Source organism: Sphaerodactylus townsendi, linkage group LG05 (assembly GCF_021028975.2).
Source record: "Sphaerodactylus townsendi isolate TG3544 linkage group LG05, MPM_Stown_v2.3, whole genome shotgun sequence".
In the NCBI taxonomy this organism is placed as follows: Eukaryota; Metazoa; Chordata; class Lepidosauria; order Squamata; family Sphaerodactylidae; genus Sphaerodactylus; species Sphaerodactylus townsendi.
In genome coordinates this window covers 3276954-3296246 of record NC_059429.1, presented here as the reverse complement: position 1 = coordinate 3296246, position 19293 = coordinate 3276954, and the positions used below count along the sequence as shown (strand labels likewise).

Genomic DNA, 19293 nt, shown 5'->3' with positions numbered 1-19293 from the left:
GGTTTGGTGGCAAGGGGTGAGAAACCGAGGCAGTTGGGGAAGGTCCGGTTTGGGAAATGAGGCCAATAGGGCCACTTCTCATGTGGGATTGCTCCGGGGGACCATTTTGGAGGGCACATGGGAAGTAAATTGTGTGTGTGTGGGGGGGGTATCTGAGGGGAGGGAGTGGAGCAGAGGCTGGAAATGGAGGAGCCAAGATGGGGGGAAGCGGGCTCAGCATGGGAGTGGGAGGAAACAGTAGGCTCTGGCAAAGGGGTGGCAGAAGGAGATTGGAGGGATTTTGTGATGGGGACTAGGAGATCTAGAAGTGGACTTTGGGGTTTGTGGATATACCCAGGAGTATTTGTGAAGAATGGGGATGACCTGAAAGATGAATTGGGGGTGAAGTGTTGGGAAAGTTCTGGGGTGGCACTCCAGGAGAGATTTGGAGGGGGGAGTTTTCAACGATGCCAAGATATATTGATGAAATGCACATTTTAAAATTGCATCAGGCTGGTTTACTTGATTGTGTGCATTGAATTTGTTGTTGTATTAAACTTGTGAGCCTAGCCAGTCAGTCGGGTGGGATAAAAGGCTAGAATAAACGAAACAAGCAAAACCCAGAATAAAGAAGCCGAAAAGGAAAGGGGAAGTTTGGGACGAAGTGGGGATCAAGGGTTCAGACTGGGTCAGGAGAAAACAGGGGTGATGGACAACATGGGGGGGGGGCCAGCAATTATTAGAGATTTTTGGGTGGTCAAGTTGGAACCAGATCCCATGTTGTAAATGTCAGATTTGGGGGTGGGATCAAATGAAGGCATATGCATACCCCATTTTGCCTGATTTTGTTGAAGCCCCACTAGCAGTACACCCCAGTAGATGTAGAAGAGGCAAAAGATTCCTGTTCATTTGGGAAGACTGTTCATGAGCCCTAGGGAGAAGTGGTTTGGTTCCTATGGAGGAATAACAGACAGATTTAATAGTTGGAGCAATCAGCACAGTGGGATGGGGATGAATTTGTGCTACTACAGCCATCACGTTAAGCTTCCGGACTCATGGTAACCCTGTGAGTTGATATCCTCCCAAACATCTGGTCCTTAGTACGTGTTCAGGTCTTCCTAAGGGGAGAACCAAGGCTTGCTTTGTACCATAGGGTTAGTCCATCTTGTGGTTGATCTTCCTTTTCCCTGCTGCCTTCAGGAAATAATTTCCTAAAAAATGATTCGGCCCGGTGATTGTAGTCTTCTCATAATGGAACCAAAGTACAATAGCCTCAGTTTAGTACTTTAGTTTTTAGGGACAGTTCAGGCTTGATTTGATCTAGAACAGTGATGGCTAACCTTTGGCACTCCGGTGTTATGGACTACAATTCCAATCAGCCCCTGCCAGCATGGCCAATTGGTTCTCGGCCACCACGGATCTAGAACCCTCTGGTTTATCTCTTTTTGCAGCCTCCACAGTGTCCATAAACTCCTCCAACATCAGATTTCAAAGGAATCTACTTGCTTCAAGTAGCTTTCTTCATCATCCAAATTTCACACCCATATATTGTAACAGAGAATGCGATGGCATGAATTAGTTGATTGCCAGTGATACACAAGAATCCTTTCTAGCACCTTGAGCCACATGGGGAGTTAACTGATGTCACAACACACCTTCCCCGCTGGGTTCTGGGACCAAGAAATATAGAAGACGGACTTCACTTTTCTGAGCATATTAGGAGTTGATTCCTTTGTGTGCTATTATGGAAGCAAAGGGGACCATCTGGGTTAGAGGATGGGATATGATTGCCCCCAACAGCTCTGGGTTAGAAAATGAACCACTGGTTCTCTTCAGGACTGTGGATAAGGATACACAGAACTCTTCCCCTTTCCAAAAATCTTCTTTTGCTTATCTCCACAATTCTTAAATATATGACAGTTAGATAGTAGGAGCACTTATAATCCAGATGGACTACTCCATCAGCCCCTACCAGCATGGCCAATTGGCCATGCTGGCAGGGGCTGATGGGAATTGTTGTCTGTAACATCTGGAGTGCCAAAGGTTCGCCACCACGGGGCTAGAAGGTGACTGCCACCTCCCCTCTATGGATTGAAGGTTAGGCATCATGCTCAGAAACATTTTTTAGCTGCTCCGTGGGAAACTGCGTGCCGGAGAATGTCGACAAACAGTGTTGTTCTTTGTATTGTCGAAGGCTTTCCCAGCCGGAATCACTGGAGTGTTGTGGGGTTTCTGGGCCGTATGACCGTGTTCCAGTAGCATCTTCTCCTGATGTTTCGCCTGCATTTGTGCTAGGGATGTTTAGAATTTATATGCCCCTTTGTACTACTGTTTTTTTTAGAGCTTTATCAGAAATGAGGTAACGGCAGCTATCTGGGGAGCCCCCAGAAGGGCCGAGATGCAGATCTGCGAGGGGTAGCCAAAGACAGTGGATGAAAACCAATTGCTGGAGGGTTCGGCCAAATATTTGACCAGCAGGTTTGTAGTCCTCTTTAGGGGTTGGGGTCTCCAGCCTGCCCTCATTGGTTTCTTGCCTCCTTCAGCTCTCCTAGGGCCCAGGACACAATGACAGCAAAGAGTCCAGCCGGCCAGTGTCAGCTGAAAGAGTTTGAGAGCGTCCACGACTCCCTCGTGGATATCATCGGACAGCTACGTGACATCGACCCCAGCCGCCTCTCCTTCTCACCCTTCCTTGACCTGGACACCCAGATCTCCTTGGCCCCCATCTCCGACAGCCCTGAATCTTCGTTGGAAGAGCTTCACTCTACCGAGAATGAGGAAGACAAGGAGGGGAACGTTTGCAGTCTTGTCGCGGTGCAGGTTCCAGAACTGGCAACGGTGGACCACGTGGGTAGGTTTCAGAATCCTGTGACCCAGAAGAATCCTGGGCCACCAGAAGCGATGGATGGATCTAGAAATCTGGTGGAGGATGCTACTCTTCAAGATGGGGTCCAGACCGTAGCCATCAGAATGCCCAGTGAGACGTCATTTCTGGATGCTGTCCAACCGCTATCAGGAAGCCCACAGACACCTGTGGCACAGCAGGGCCAACTTGAGGTTCTAGACTCGCCCGATCACCACGAACATCAGCCCTTCCTGGAGGTGGAAGCCACACGGCACGTTTCCTGCCACAGTTTGGAGGACTCCGCCCCACGTTCCTGTGGCGGGAGAGGCAAGTGTTGTCGTGGCTGCTCCAGTGACCACATGAAGGCCGTGGCTTCCGCCTTTGTGGCCCTGCTGCTTGCGCCGTGGTTCCTGTATGGGTTTTACTACTTCCTGCCTCTCCAAGCTCCCACCTGTCCAGAACTCGCCAGCCGAATGGCATTTGCTCTGCGCTGCCTTTTGATCGCCGGCATTCCTATCCTGCTCGGTAAATCTGCATGGGGGTTTGCAAGTTGGGGGGGGCGTCTTAAGAGGGGAGAGTCACTCTATCCCAGGAGTGTCCAACTCTGGCTCCCCAGATGTTCATGGACTACAATTCCCATCAGCCCCTGCCAGCATGGCCAATTTGGCCGTACTGGCAGGGGCTGATGGGAAGCGTAGTCCATGGACATCTGGGGCGCCAGAGTTGAACACCCTTGCTCTTGCAATTTTCGCTTTTTAAATGAAACGATGTCCTCAACCTTTTCATTTGGCATCAGAGTTGAGAATGATTCGCTGGTCTTTTTGCATGTCTTTTTTTTTACGTAGCCGTCCGACATAGCATTGGGGAAAAGCACACATTTGTTATGGGGAAAACGACGGTAACCGCAGAGGAAGAAACAAGAGCCAAAATCAAGGCAGGCAAAATGGTTTTATTGGGCTGGACAGCCTACAAAAAATACTGATTTTAAAAAACTGCTATTGGATGGGCATTTCTGCTGTGAAGCCCTCGCACTGACTAGTCCGCTTCGCAGGGTTATTGTAGGAATAAAAGAGAGGGGAAGACTCTTCTTTGTCGGAAGAAAGCTGTATAAAAGCGTATAGCTAAATTATAGCAATTTCAATCAGCCTTTATTGGCATACAGAACATACAATATAAATACAGTTAAAATTACTAGATAAAACTTCACACTGGATCATAAGTTCAGTTCGCCAACCTCAGCCAGAAACTTTGCCACTGCGAGACAACAGTCAAGGTCATTGCAGTTTAAGAGCATATTTACTTTATCAAGCTCTGTCAGGGTTTTCATAGAGTCAATGATTTGTAATAATAAGCTGGATCTTGGATTCTGGTAAAGCGGGCAGTGGAGGAGAATGTGCGCAATGGAATCCAACTGCCCTGGACTGCAGGGGCAAAGGCTCGTATCGTTTGGTAGACCCTTGAGTCTTCTTCTATGGAGCAGGGATGGCATAATGTTAAATCTAGCCAGCATGTAGGCTCTCCTATATATAGAGTTGGTAAGCACTGCAATATAGTAGGCTGGGTTTCCCTGCACAAATGGAATTGCCACGTTCATTGGCGAGCAGGATTTGTTGGCCAAGCTCTGCAGTTGTTGATAATCCATTGCTAGTAGCCGCTCTTTGACGAGGGCAAATGTCTCAGTAAGGGTTAGCATGTTCAGAGAATCACTATCATAGCCCAATTCCCCAATCTTTGTTATAACTGTTGTGCACCATTTAGAGTGATGGAGGGAGCAGCAGGGCGTAGGAGGTTAAGAGCTCGTCTTTCTAATCTGGAGGAACCGGGTTTGATTCCCAGCTCTGCCACCTGAGCTGTGGAGGCTTATCTGTGGAATTCAGATTAGCCTGTACACTCCCACACACGCCAGCTGGGTGACCTTGGGCTAGTCACAGCTTCTCGGAGCTCTCTCAGCCCCACCCACCTCACAGGGTGTTTGTTGTGAGGTGGGAAGGGCAAGGAGATTGTCAGCCCCTTTGAGTCTCCTGCAGGAGAGAAAGGGGGGATATAAATCCAAACTCTCCTCCTCCTCCTCCTCCTCCTCCTCCTCCTCCTCCTCCTCCTCTCAAGGTGAGTTGCGTCAGTGAGTTGTCAGAGCTTTGATAATGAATATGCAGCCCAAATTTTATGATGTTTAACCAGATAGTGGCCTCTATAGAGTATTGGCCAGATTCTAGACATAGAACTGCACATAGAACTGCATATGGCACGCCAAATAATTTGTGCAGAAATTTAGAATGGAATGATCTAATGGCACTGTTGCTGGGTGTTAACCAAATGGGCGCTCCATAAAGCAGTTGTGCTCTCGCCCTTGCTTTGAAAATTTGCAGAGCTGGGGGGATATATTGGTTGCCCCTAGAACTGTGGTGGCGAACCTTTGGCACTCCAGATGTTATGGACTACAATTCCCATCAGCCCCTTCCAACATGGCCAATTGGCCATGCTGGCAGGGGCTGATGGGAATTGTAGTCCATAACATCTGGAGTGCCAAAGGTTCGCCACCACTGCCCTAGAAGCTAAATTATAGCTTGCATATCGTATTATAACCTCCACGTGAAGGCTGCTGAGGGGAAACTGGGCCAGTCACAGTTCTTTCCGAACTCTCTCAGCCCACATGAAGGCAGGGGATGGCAAACCACCTCTGAATATCTCCTGCCTTGAAAACCCTGTGGGGCTGGCATAAGCCAGTTGTGGCCTCATGGCGCGCACACACAACCTGCACAAAGAGCTTAGTTCTTATCCAAAGGGATTGCTTCACATTTCCCATCCCTGCTGCTTTGACAGAAAATCCACATTTCAGTTCCTTCCTCGCTCGGAACGGAATCCAGGGTTTTTGTTTCTGTGATGTTCAGTGGATCCTTTTCTGCCACTCTTGGTCTGCACCATCGTGTCCTGTGGAGCTTTTCTGGGTAGTGGAAGAGGGCTGTTTTCCTTGCACCTGGCGCACTGTGACACTCGTGATACATTTTGCTGACAAAATTGCTTGTATCTGTCATCCCCTCCCTTGCATGCCACCCCTCCCTCCCTCCCAGGGACGTAGGTATAGATTTTTTATGGGGAAGTTCAGGGGGCAGGGCCATGCCCCCACCTGCCTCTGGGGGCGTGGCCACACCTCCCCAAGCCCACCCTCAACCTCAGTGCTTATAAGTGCAGCTCTCCGAGGCTGGGGATGGCAGACTCCGCGCCACGCCCTTCCCCCCCCCCCCCCACCTGGGCTCCCGGCCGGCAGACCCTTCTGCCTTCCCCTCTGGGCAGAGGCGTTGCTAGGGAAAATGGAGCCCAGTGCAAAATCTGAGTTTTGCACGCCCCCCCATGGGCGGCTGCTGTGATGCTAGAATCCACCCCCAAACAGCATCACTTTCAATAGTGTTTAAACTAGAGAGTCCAAATTCTATTAAATCCACCTTAAAGGGAGAATCTGGGGTCCCCAGTTAAAACAACATTGAATGTGATGCTGTTTTGGGGTTGATTATCCCCCACCCTGAAACAGCATCACTTTCAATGTTTAAACTGGGGACTTCAGATTCTCCCTTTAAATCCATGCCGAAGGGGGTGGATTTAAAAGGAGATTCTGGGGAAATTTGGGGGGTGCCTGATGTCAGGGGTGCGGTTGTTAAGCTAGCAGCACCAAACTTTCAAGGCATCGTTAGGAGGCTCTCCTAATGATACCACTCAGGTTTGGTGAAGTTTGGTTCAGGGGGTCCAAAGTTATGGGCCCTCAAACCCCCATCTTCTATTAGCTCCCCTTGGAAACAATGGGGGATGGGGACACCCCCTTTGGGAGTCCATAACTTTGGACCCCCTGGACCAAACCTCACCAAACCTGGGTAGTATCATCAGGAGAGTCTCCCAAAAAATCCCTGAAATTTTGGTGCTTCTAATCTAAAAACTGCGCCCTCTGCTTTGGACATGTAATGGGGGGGGTTTGAACCCGAGAACCCACCCCTTACCTACGTCCTTGCTCCCTCCCCTCCCTCCCTCCCTCCCCTTCCCTTGCATGCCTCCCCTCCCTCTCCCTCTGCTAGGGTGGGTGGGCCATGTCCAGATGCCGGAGCCCCTCTCTCCCCTCCCTTGCATGCCACCCCTCCCTCCCTACATGTTCAGTTGAGTATCAGGGTGCTAGAATCATAGAGTTGGAAGAGACCGCAAGTCTCTCCTCGTAGGGCATAGATTCCAGACTTTTTACCATTTTGGTTGCCCTCCTCTTAGACCCATTCCAGATAAATGTAAGATTCTACACTTAGGCAGAAAAATGAAATGCACAGATAAAGGATGGTTGACACCTGGCTTGACAACACTACATGCAAAAGGGATCTGGGAGTCTTAGGAGACCCCAAACTGAACCTGAGTCAGCAGTGTGATGTGGCAGCCAAGAAAGCCAATGCAATTCCGGGATGCATCAATAGGAGTATTGTGTCTAGATCAGTGGTGGTGAACCTATGGCACTCCAGATGTTCATGGACTACAATTCCCAATTGGCCATGCTGGCAGGGGCTGATGGGAATTGTAGTCTGTGAACATCTGGAGTGCCATAGGTTTGCCATCACGGGTCTAGATCAAGGGACATAATAGTACCTCTCTATTCTACATTGGTCACACCTCACTTAGAGTACTGTGTTCAGTTCTGGGCACCACCATGCAAGAAGGATCTTGTTAGCATTTTGCCATCTTCTCCATTCAGTGGCTCTATCCTATCTTTTTTCTTCCTTTTTCTACGGACATGCCCCAAAAAAGCCTTTTTGGTTGTTTTTAACCTCTCTGGCAAGTCTGAGCTCATTGTGAGCTTTAGCTTTTCTGACTTTCTCCCTAAACATCCTCGCTATTTGTTGGAGTTCCTCTTGGGTGATTTCCCCCCTTTTCCATTTCTTGCACATGTCCTTTTTAAATCTTAGCTCAGTTGGAAGTTCTTTAGACGTCCATCCTGGTTTCCTGAGACACCTCCCATTTTTTCTCCTCATTGGAACTTTCAAATTGTGCCTTCAAGATCTCACTTTTAAGAAATTCCCATCCATCACGCATTCCCTTCTCTTTTAGTATTTTTAACCACGGGATCACACCCAGTAGTTTCCTGAGCTTACAGAAGTCTGCTTTCTTAAAGTCTAGGATGTGTCTCTAGGATGTTACACTTAGCATCCCCTTACCACTATATAACAAACCAAGAGAACATGATCACTGGTACTTAAGGATCCTACCACTTCCACTCCACTTATCAGGTCATTATTATTGGTTAGGAGCAGATCTAAAATAGCCGTTCCCCTTGTTGCTTCTTCCACCTTCTGGACCATGAAACTGTCTGCAAGGCAAGTGAGAAATTTGTTGGGCCTGATGGTCTTGGCACAGTTTGACTCTCAACAAATATCAGGATAATTGAAATCTCCCATTACTACTACTTCTTTCTTTTCCAAAAGTTTGGTCAACTGTTCCAGGAAGGCTTCATCCAACTCTTCAGTCTGGCTGGGGGGTCTGTAATAGACCCCCCACAATGAGACCACTGCTGTTTTTCTCTCCCTTAATTTTTACCAAGATTCTCTCAACATGGCTTCCAGGATTTAAGTCATGGACCTGCTCACAGGTGTAATCATCCCTGATGTATAACACTCCTCCTCCTCCTTTCTTGCTTGATCTATTTCTCTGAAATAGTTTATGCCCTTCAGTTATTCCATTCCAATCATGAGATTCGTCCCACCAGGTTTCAGTGATGCCTATTATATCATATTTGCTTATCCGTGTTAAGAGTTCAAGTTCATCTTGTTTATTTCCCATGTTCTGTGCATTAGTGTAGAGACATAGAAGGCTATGGTTCATGCCCTCTGGCTGCTTATTTAAGATTTTATCCCTCACACTGGTGGGTTCATGAACTATTCATTCAGTTCTCTTCTTTGGATTACAATCTGCAGCACTTGGAGAATGAGAGTCTGGGGGACGGAGGGTGCCAGTCTGAGGTGGTGGAAGATGCTCCCTTAGATGGGACCCCTTCCTTAGCTGGTGATCAGCTATCCTCTTACACCGAGGATACCCCTTGGGGATATGTGGGGCTCCTTGTAGTAGGCAATTCGATCATTAGGAATGTAGAGAGTTTTTAGGCTGCTACGAAAAGATATATGTAACCCTCACCATTTGGGGCATTCTTTCCTTGATCCTTACTTTATGGCTTCACACGCTTTGTAGATAACTAGGCTTCCCCTGGCCCTCTGGTCCCATGAGAGAGAGAACTGCATCCGTTATCTCATGGGGCAGGAAGCCAGGTGACTCTCTGTTACTATCTGCTGCAAACCTTGGGGCGCCTCAGCTCCAGGGTCTGTTTTTCTGTCTTTTACGACATTGGAAAAACGGGAGGGGGGATTTACAATGGAAAATAAAGGGGGTGGCAAAGGCCGGGTTGTTCAGAACTGGCCTTGCCAAGCTTGGGTAATCTGTTACCTCAACAATAAACCCTACTGATCAATACCTCAGAGTCTGCTTGTTGGCTTGCAGTTCTAACAGCAGGGTGGATATGTGCCTGCCATGGGGTCGCTGTCAGCACCCTTGCTGCTGAACCCTGGACCAACTGGAGCTGGCAACTCTGCATACAGCACATTGCAGACGTCTAACCTGGAGGTGACTGTTGCGTGGATTTCTGCGGCAGGGTCAGGCTGGGAGAGAGGGTGGGCCACCTGCTTTGCCTGGCGCAGATAAAAGAACGCCGTGTGTGCCATCTGGACCTCCATGGTTAAGGAGATGCCCAGGAGCACACCCACATTCCAAACAGTAGGTACAGCTTTCAGCTTAACGCCATCCGGGGTCAGCAGTTGGCACTCCCCGCCTGCCCGTGCCCATCCAGCCAAAGAACCTGCGGACAGGCTGCTGTGATTGCATTTCAGTGGATTGATCAGTCCTGGTGCTTAGAAGCTGCAGAGCCCAGCATTTCTGGATCTGACCTGGGCCTTGCATGACTCATAGTATCAAGCCAGGTTTGGTTGGCCAGGCAAACAATAGTATCAAGCCAGGTTTGCAGCAGATAGTAAGAGAGAGTCACCTGGCTTCCTGCCCCATGAGATAACAGAAAGAAATGAAAGTAGGGTCACAATTCTAGAACCAGGGGGCATCCATTGAAAATGCTGGGGGGAAGAATTAGGACTAATAAAAGGAAACACTTCTTCACACAACGCGTGATTGGTGTTTGGAATATGCTGCCACAGGAGGGGGTGATGGCCACTAACCTGGATAGCTTTAAAGGGGCTTGGACAGATTTCTGGAGAAGTCGATCTCTGGCTACCAATCTTGATCCTCCTTGATCTGAGATTGCAAATGCCTTAACAGACCAGGTGCTCTGGAGCAGCAGCAGCAGCAGGCCATTGCTTTCACCTCCTGCCTGTGAGCTCCCAAAGGCACCTGGTGGGCCACTGCGAGTAGCAGAGTGCTGGACTAGATGGACTCTGGTCTGATCCAGCTGGCTTGTTCTTATGTTCTTAGAGTACATTTACTCTTAGGGGAATTCAGATCATTAAGGAACAAAGCAGTTGCCAATTTTCCAACTGCCTCCTGCCACTGCGCCTTGTAACAAATGTGTGATCTTCAGGCACGAGCTAGCAATGCCAGGAACAGTGACGGAAACGACCAGTAACAGTTTTCTTGAGCCCTTTGCATTTTTTCGCACAATGGGCTTTATTGCTATTAGGGAGATCAAACACATCCTGCTTGCCTCTGGGGGTGGGCGGTTATAAAAATCTAATAAATAAATAAATACATACATACATACATAACTTGCACCAACCACACATGTGCAGATCTCAGAGCATGATGTAGAAATAAGATATTGCATGGAGTTCTAGTGTAGCAATAATTTCAAATTCCAAAGTCCAGTTGAATTTATGGGAGGGCACGTTGGGAGGAGTTCTGGTCAGGGTTCAGCTATGTAAACTCCAGCTCCGAGAATTCTCTGTGCTCTTCGCCTGTGCATTCTTTGACCTCTTTATCATCATCATCATCCCTTCTCAAACTGGGCAGCTTGCATTCTCTCCCCCTTTCCCCTCCTCCATTTTAATTAGACAAATGCCACTCTTTTGTTATGTCTCTAAACAGGACGGATGGGAAGCGTGTTCCGCGGGTGAACTCCAGGGAATTTTGGCCAAGCTGAGCATTCCTGTCATAACGGGATGCGTGCAAGAACAGCTTCAGTGTGACAAGGACGTTTGGGCCTTGTTAATTGCAGGTTTTCGGAAACAAAACATCATTCTGTTAATTAGATGCTCGGGTGGGGTGGGGGCAAGGAACCCTTCCAGCATCGTTTTCCTCACTACAGCAGAGCTTTTGCTCTGCACGTATCCAAATTCCTCCCTGGATAGCGATGCTCCAAAAGACCTTCCCTCAAGTGGGACCAAACACATTTTTAATCAGTTCCACCATAGACAGCATTGCACGTGGGCAACCGCGGCATCCTTCTGTTCAACTGTGTTTCTGTCTTCTAAATTGCTGATGCTCGAGTGTGCATTGATAAGACGCCAAAAAAAATCGATATAATGATGTCAAGACATTTTCCACATTGGCCCTTTCCCCACTTACCTTAAGCCCCGCGCTACTCTTCTAAAGTAGCGTGGGGTCCAGCTGCACTCCCCACTTCAGGGGCAGTGAGAACGCAGCCCCCTCGACGCGTGGAATTCCTGGCGCCTTTTCAAATGGCGCCTTTTGATGACCCCACGCAGAGCGCGAGGTCGTGGGGAAGCCCGGGGCACGTGCCAGGAATTGCACGCAGCAACCCTCCAACAAGGGTAAGTGGGGAAAGGGCCATTGTCCCCCCCCCAAAAAAGCAATCTCGGTGGGACTTCTTTTTGCAGTCTTATAAATGTGCAAGGGCGTATATGCATATTGGTGACACACCGCTCAGTTGTGTGAATGAATGCCTTCAGATTTCTTGGTTTATGGGGGGATGGAGATCCACATTGACTGCAGCGAAGCATGCACAAAGCAACTCGGGAAGGAATTTCATTAGGTAAACCAGAATTCAGGAGGAATGGAACATGCCTCCCCCCACCCGCAACTCATTGCTCACCTACTGATAGTCCTTTGGGACTATTTTCTACTGTGGAAGCATGCACTTCTACCTCACCACTACTGACAGCGCTTTTATCCTTTTCTGAAACAGAGTATACATCAGACCCAAAGCCAGCATTATTAGAAACAATCTCAGCAGCAACGTATTGTTAGTCCTATTATATTATTATATTATTGTTTATTTACTTTGTTGTGCCCTGAGCCCTTCGGGGGAGAGCGGTATATAAATTAAATATCTAATCTAATCTAAAATTTAAATGAGAAAATTCCACACATGACATTATTTTGGGACACTGGCAACAAAGGAAGGTTTCTGGCAACAACTTCTGGGAGCCCAAAAGGTGCCAGTTTACACATCCCTAGTCAAGAAATGACTTTATTGAGAAAATTCAAATGCAATTGAGCAAAAAGCACTGGCCCGCGAAGGAAGTAGGAAGGGAGAAATATGCCAGAGCCTGTTCTGTGAATTCTAGGAGCCTTCCATGGATATTCTGGTTTCATTTTAAAAATGCAAGTTTCTCGCTCCTTTGCACTTCATAGTTTGTCAGCCCGCTGCTGCTTTTGGTAGTGAGACACAACAAGAGTGTTCCCAAAGATCGACTCTTCTCTTCTCCCTCTGTAGGCATCACTTTGAGGGCCTCTTCGGCCTTGTGCCTGGGCAGCCTTGGTCCGCTGGACACCTGCTCCCGAACAGTCCTGCTCCATCAGATGTTTGTTGCAGCCTCTGTGGACCAGTTTGCCATCTTCTGCCTCAACTTGGTGGTGACGGCCACCTTCATCCCTCAGGAACATCTCCGCCTCATCCCCATCTTTGCTGGGCTGTTTTCTGTTGGCAGGTAAGCCACCGTCTCTCCTGGTACTCCAACCTGGATTCCCAAAGGAGAGCTTTACTGGATCAAACAGTGGCCCACCAAGTTTCCACAAACGGAAGCATAGAGGCCCAAAGTCCCTCAGTTGATGCTTTCCTCACCAACTAGTATCCTGAGGTAATGAGTTAATCAGTGGTGGCGAACCTTTGGCACTCCAGATGTTACAGACAACGATTCCCATCAGCCCCTGCCAGCATGGCCAATTGGCCATGCTGGCAGGGGCTGATGGGAAATGTAGTCCATAACATCTGGAGCGCTGCCCTCACGCATCATCGGGAGATATCATTTTGTTCTCCAGAAGATGGACTACAATTCCCATCAACCCCTGCCAGCATGGCCAAGTGGTAGGGCTCATGGGAATTGTAGTCTATGAACATCTGGAGGGCCATAGTTTGAAGACCCCTGAGTTAGATGGACCAATGCGGTGGTTGGACATAAGAAGAAGAAGAGTTTGGATTTATACCCAACCTTTCTCTCCTGTAAGGAGACTAAAGGTGGTTTATAAGCTCCTTTCCCCACAACAGACACCTTGTGAAGTAGGTGGGTCTGAGAGAGTTTGGAGAAAACTGACTAGCTCAAGGTCACCCAGCAGGCATCATGTGTAGGAGCAAGGAAACAAATCCAGTTTACCAGATTAGAGCCTGCCAGCCATGTGGAAGGGTAGAAAATCAAACCTGGTTCTCCAGATTAGAATCCATCTGTTCTTAACCACTAAATCACAGCTTCCTGTGTGCATATTCTGTGAAGGTGCAGTCTAGTGGACATGGGATGGAGCTGAAAGAGGAAAGAATCAAGAGGGGTTATAAAATATCCCCACCTCCAATTTTGACCTCTTGACGGCCAATCTCGACTTCCCTTGGAAACCCAGAAGTGGTTAAACCTCAGCTCCACACGTGAGAACGAGCACCGGTGAATATGAGCCGTAACACCTTATTAGATGAATGCAGGAGTCTTCTTTCATAGCCCACATTCACAATCAGCAGGCAGGCCACAGCTGCAACACCGACTGCAGCCACTGGAGCATCAACAGGTGCTGGTGAACACCTGGGCTTTCCTTTGCCACCACGTGGTTCCGTTTCTCCTTGTCTCCCCCTCCTCCCCAACTTTCTTTTTCTTGCCCCCTCCCCGGCCCCCCCGGCTCTAGATATTCCTTGGTTTCTTTTTTTCCCATGAAATAGGACTAAAAAGAAAGATGGGTGGTGGTGGTGGTGGTATGGACACACTCTAAAAGCAAATTTGAGCCAGGGGTTGAACTAGCTGGCGAGTATCACCACTTCCAGCTCCAGGCTTCTGTGAAATCAAATGGCCAAAAAAGGGTTAATTCAGCAAACTTCGAAATTAATATCCTAAGATATAATTGAGCAAGCTTGGAACGTGTGGCAATGACTCACTCCCAGCCAATCCCTGATGGGGTTCCAGCACACAAGCGCGGGAAGAGTTCAGTGGCCATAAATTCAGTTACAAAGATGAGCCAGCAGCCCAGCACCAACTTCCAATCAGAGGGGGGATATAATTCAGTAAGCCAGGAATTCATGGTGACGACTCACTCCCAGCCAATCCCTGATGAGGCTCTGGCAAATGAATGTGGGAAGGCTTCAACAGTTGTGTGAGCATGTCAGGTGAGGGAGAGGCCATGGATGCTTTTAAGGAAACAAGTAAGATCAGTCAATGGGTCTCTCTCAGAGGTGGGATCCAGCAGGTTCTCACAGGTTCCTGAGAGTAGGTTACTCATTATTTGTGTGTGCCGAGAGGGGGTTACTAATTGGTGATTTTGCCGCGTGATTTTTGCCTTAGTTACGCCCCTCCTCTCAGCAGTAGTGCACAGAACTTGAAGCAGTCTAGCAGGAGGTGCACCGGCGTGCGTGGCAGCCTGCGCCTGCGTGCATTTGTTTCCCGCCCTAGGACCGGCGCAGTGGCTGCCACAGCCCTGCCCAGGAATGCTCCACCCCCAGAATGCCCGCCACGCTCGTCGCGGCCCCGCCCAGTCCCCATTGGCTACCATGCTTGAATCCCACCACCATGGGAACCTGTTACTAACATTTTTGGATCCCACCACTGGTCTCTCTCATTCCCACTCTACTTGCACGGGGGCGGGACATTCCCTCTGTTCCTGGCTCCCAAGCACAAGTGCGAAGGCCTGGCCCGGGGATGACTGGAGAGGCAAGTGTGCAGGGGATGCGACCCACTATTGGCTGCTGTGACCTTGAGTGTTGCAGCAGGGTTGGGGGGCCACCACATCAGCCCCTGGAGGACCACAATTGGACACCCCTGCCTATTGTTACCCAAAATGGTGGGACGCAACGTCCCTTTTTGGTTGTGGAAATTAGCTCTAGAGCACAAGGTCGCTTGAGGAGCAAGGGTAACTTGATCGCTATATATATATTTATTTATATATCAGCTCACTATAAGGATGCACCAGAGAAAAATAAATTTCCTTTTCAGTGGTTTTATTGGGAAAACAACAAATGGAATAAAATAAAATCTCACTCACAGTCACTCAGTTACTGGGGTAAAAACACACATGCAAGGTTTTCTAGGGTTAGGGTTAGGGTTAGGTGAAAGACAGGTTTTGGAGAGAGAGTGAGGGGGAGATGGGATATCAAAATTATATTTACCAGTCGTAGTGGATGTCCAGGAAGCAGAGACCTAATGACCAGCACTAGGCTCTGGATGAGCAGCGCGGATGGAATAATATTATTGAACACCATGGTGGTGTGATAATATTGAACAAATGACTGGGGTCTGGGGTGGGCTTTTATAGGCCAAAACATGGGGCCAAGGAGATCCCTTAAGAAAGGATTTTTCCTGCTGTTCCAGGTGAGGTAATGGTCTTGAGTGTCAGACCATTTGACCTGATGGCTGACCCATTATGGATAATACAGGAGCAGCAGTGGCGTAGGAGGTTAAGAGCTCGTGTATCTAATCTGGAGGAACCGGGTTTGATTCCCAGCTCTGCCGCCTGAGCTGTGGAGGCTTCTCTGGGGAATTCAGATTAGCCTGTGCACTCCCACACACGCCAGCTGGGTGACCTTGGGCGAGTCACAGCTTCTCGGAGCTCTCTCGGCCCCACCCACCTCACAGGGTGTTTGTTGTGAGGGGGGAAGGGCAAGGAGATTGTCAGCCCCTTTGAGTCTCCTGCAGGAGAGAAAGGGGGGATATAAATCCAAACTCTTCTTCTTCTTCTAATGACCCTTAATGGGTGTTACAACATAGATCAGGGGTCTGCACCTGAGGCTCTCCAGATGTTCATGGACTACAATTCCCATCAACCCCTGCCAGCATTTGTAGTCCGTGAACATCTGGAGAACCGCAGGTTGCAGACCCCAGACATAAATGGTCACAAGGAGGTGATGACTGACAGGGAAGGTGAACATAGACAAAAGAGAACTGGTCTCACCCAGGCGTGTGGTTGTTCATATTCAAATGTTATTTCCTGAATAAGTGCCAGGCATGAGGTTTGGGGAGGGGCGGGGGGGGGGAGGTCCTTTAGGCATTCTTGCTCACAAGGTGAGAGACAGTCCCAAGATGAGCTCCCAAAGGCACCTGGTGGGCACTGCGAGTAGCAGAGAGCTGGACTAGATGGACTTTGGTTTGATCCAGCTGGCATGTTCTTATGTTCTTATGATGGAGTATCTGAAACAAAACAGACTCCTACGCATCAGGGCACTGTCCTGCTAGGTCTGACAGGGCACCATTCTGGGAAAAGACCACCCTCTCTCCCTCCGCACTGCTGCAGGTCAGGTGGGCTACACTATAGCTCAGTGGTTGAGCACGTTCTTTGCACGCTGGAAAGTGCTAAATTCAAAACCCCAGATTCTAAGGATTTCAGCCGACAGAAGTTTGAGACCCTGGAAATGCTGCTGCCAATCACAGGAGACCCCACCGAGCCAGACGGGCCCTGGGCTGCTTTGGGGCTCTGCTTTGGGCCCCCACAGTTCACTGCTCCTGTCTCCTCTGTCCTGCAGGTTCAGCTACTGGGTGACGTTGCATCTCTGCAGTGCCTACCGAGGTTTCGGGTTCGGCCTGTCCTTCTTCCCCAACCTCGCCCTGATGGCCTACAACCTCTTCTGCCTCTACGTGGTATGGCTTTGGTTTTTCGTGGCTCGCCCCGCCGGGTTACATCCCCCCCTGCTCTGCCTGCCCGACACTCGGCGATTGTCTCGGCGGGTGAATGATTTCTCCGCCACAAACTTCAAAATTAAGATACCCTGCTTTTTTTTCTTCATCCCTGCACTGACTTTCCAGGGCAGCTCTTTGGTTTCTCCGAAGCAGCCCTGTGATTGTGCAACGGAACATCTCTGGACAGGCATTGGGAGAAGCAGGCGTAACCCAGGACAAGACACACTTAAATCTTGCCATAAACTCAGCAGACTGATGCAGGTGACGTTTTCTTTCTGTGTCAATCCCTTCTCTGCCATATGATGATTAGAGCCCTGGCGTCCTTTACAAGGAACAAAAATCAACCGGGCATAAATATAAACCAATGGACAGGTTTGGCAACAACCCCAAAATAAACGCCCAATGCAAGGAATAGTGCAATTGGATTTATGATAACTATATTCTTAGTCACAACTATAAATATCCTATAACTTAGCAACATGCAAATATACAGGTAAGTTCAGAACATTGAAATATATCAGCCAAATATAACTGGGCGTCTCATTAATTAGAGACTTCGAGATCAGAGTCTATGTGTGTGTGGTGTGAGAGGCAACAGTAAGCTCAATTAGATCGCCAAGAGTTAACGGGAATGTGGAGTCCAAATATCCGTCGTTACCTTCATAAGCCACACGGGCAAAAAAAAGAACTGCGACGGATATTTGGACTCCATTCCATTCTTTAAACAAAATACATCTTCCCTGGCTCTCCCCCTCTGTTCCCTTCTCTCCCCCCAGCAAATAAATAAAAGAGAGTGATGAGAAATAATAGAAAGTGATGAGTTTAGGCTTAAGATTTATTGTATGGTGACATCTGTATTTGATTTTTAGAATTCTATAGGATTGTTTTAGAGTGGCATTCATATTGTAGTGTTTTACTCGTGATTTTCCGATGTTATATTGGCTCTTAATTTATACTGTAAGCTGCCCTTTTGTCAGGAATTAGGTGGGGTAGAAAAGTAATAAAATAAATAAAAATAAACCTTGTATGTGGGTATTATTGGGGTTGAGTTTTAATCTTCAGCTATGGGGGATCCCCCCCCCCCCCGGAATGTACAGGTTGTATTTCTCCCTGACTTTGTTACAGGGCTTAGTTTTCTCAATTTTGATGTTTGTTACAGGAGATGTGGGCCCAATAGTTGCCCCCTGACATGCCCATGGCACTTCCTTCTCCAGTGAACGGCTCAGTCTGGTTCTCCTGGGTTCACCATTCCAGGGTGACATAAGAACCTCTGGGATTGCAAGGTGTTCTGCTGCAGTCCTTTGTAATCCAGTTCAGTGCTCTTCCTTCACACTAGAGCAAAGCAGAAGAACAACCCGGGATATGGGAATCTGGTGTGCCCTTTCACACAAGAGATTAGTATTCTCTGACCCAGTATGAGGAATCCCTGGTTTTGATGTCCTGGTATGGCTCTGGAACAGAATTCTGCCCTCATTCCATTCCACACACAGGAAACCGCTCCCCTCCATATCTTTCATCGATTGATGGGAAGAGGAAAGCAAGCAATTCCCCCCCCCAGAACCACCACCCCCCCACTTTAAAAAATGATTTGTAAAGATAACGGTATCTCAGTTGAAAGGCTCTCTGATAGCAGATGTTGGAAAAGGCTGTTCACTGCCATCTCTGATTAGACTGGGGAATCATGTTTTCCAGAGGCAGCTCAGGAATCTGCCTTCATCAGCCTTCTCCAGCATGGCCACTCAGCCATGCTGGCAGGGGCTGATGGGAATTGTAGTTCCTGAACATCTGAGAGCCTGTGTCAGCGTTCCATGTGCACAGCTCTGGACTAGACAATCCTGAAAAAAGATGCACCAAGGGACCCCAATTCCTTGGCATGGGACCGTTCTCAAGCTTCAGAGGGCAGTGATGGTTCACCTCCCGCAACGGGTGCTAGAGGTGGCACTCAGAGCCACCTCTCTCAGGCTAACGCCTGTAGCCCAGAGTTCCCCTCCCACATCTATCAGTGGCTGGCCTGGTCCACTGGGCTTGATTATTAGCATTAAACCTAACACCTAGTTTTGAGGAAGCAGTGTAAGTAACCCTGTTAAGCGCTGTTAAACTAAAGCGTAATCCTTTACCTGGGAGTAAGCTCGGTTGCTGGCAATGGGGCTTGCTTCTGAGTAAACCTTCCTAGGGTCGTGATTCACCCGTTGGAAGAGTTGCACAGTTGCTTCAAAGCAAAGCCACCGACTACCACCAAGCTTACTCCTGAGTAACGCACGCCTTGGAGCCAACCGTTTTTCTAAACAAAAACCTCAGTATTCAGGTTAAATTACTGTGTTGGCACTTTGGGATAAATAAGTGGGTTTTGGGTTGCAATTTGGGCACTCGGTCTCGAAAAGGTTCGCCGTCATTGCTGTAGGGGAAAGAGAGGTT

General features: G+C 48.6%; 1 protein-coding gene across 4 annotated transcripts; it reads left to right on the top strand.

Annotated features, from left to right (window-relative positions):
- Positions 1–2013: 2013 nt before the first annotated feature.
- Positions 2014–18098, top strand: LOC125432365. 4 transcript variants are annotated; one of them, XM_048495820.1, is made up of 4 exons: positions 2014–3349; positions 12513–12726; positions 16725–16839; positions 18038–18098. In XM_048495820.1, the coding sequence occupies exons 1-4, from the start codon at positions 2545–2547 to the stop codon at positions 18053–18055; spliced, it is 1152 nt and encodes a 383-aa protein (XP_048351777.1). In that variant the 5' UTR covers positions 2014–2544; the 3' UTR covers positions 18056–18098. The 4 variants fall into 4 exon arrangements, with proteins under 4 accessions (XP_048351777.1, XP_048351776.1, XP_048351775.1 ...); XM_048495819.1 differs by lacking the exon at positions 18038–18098 and adding an exon at positions 17005–17474; XM_048495818.1 differs by lacking the exon at positions 18038–18098 and having other exon boundaries at positions 2014–2457; positions 2523–3349; positions 16725–17473.
- The last annotated feature ends 1195 nt before the right edge of the window (positions 18099–19293 follow it).

Excerpts from the sequence above, each read along its gene's own strand:
- LOC125432365 (XM_048495818.1), top strand. The coding sequence starts at position 2,545 with ATGACAGCAAAGAGTCCAGCCGGCCAGTGTCAGCTGAAAGAGTTTGAG. Across the intron at positions 3,350-12,512 it reads CGGCATTCCTATCCTGCTCG|GCATCACTTTGAGGGCCTCT; the intron begins GTAAATCTGCAT and ends CTCCCTCTGTAG. Across the intron at positions 12,727-16,724 it reads GGGCTGTTTTCTGTTGGCAG|GTTCAGCTACTGGGTGACGT; the intron begins GTAAGCCACCGT and ends TCTGTCCTGCAG.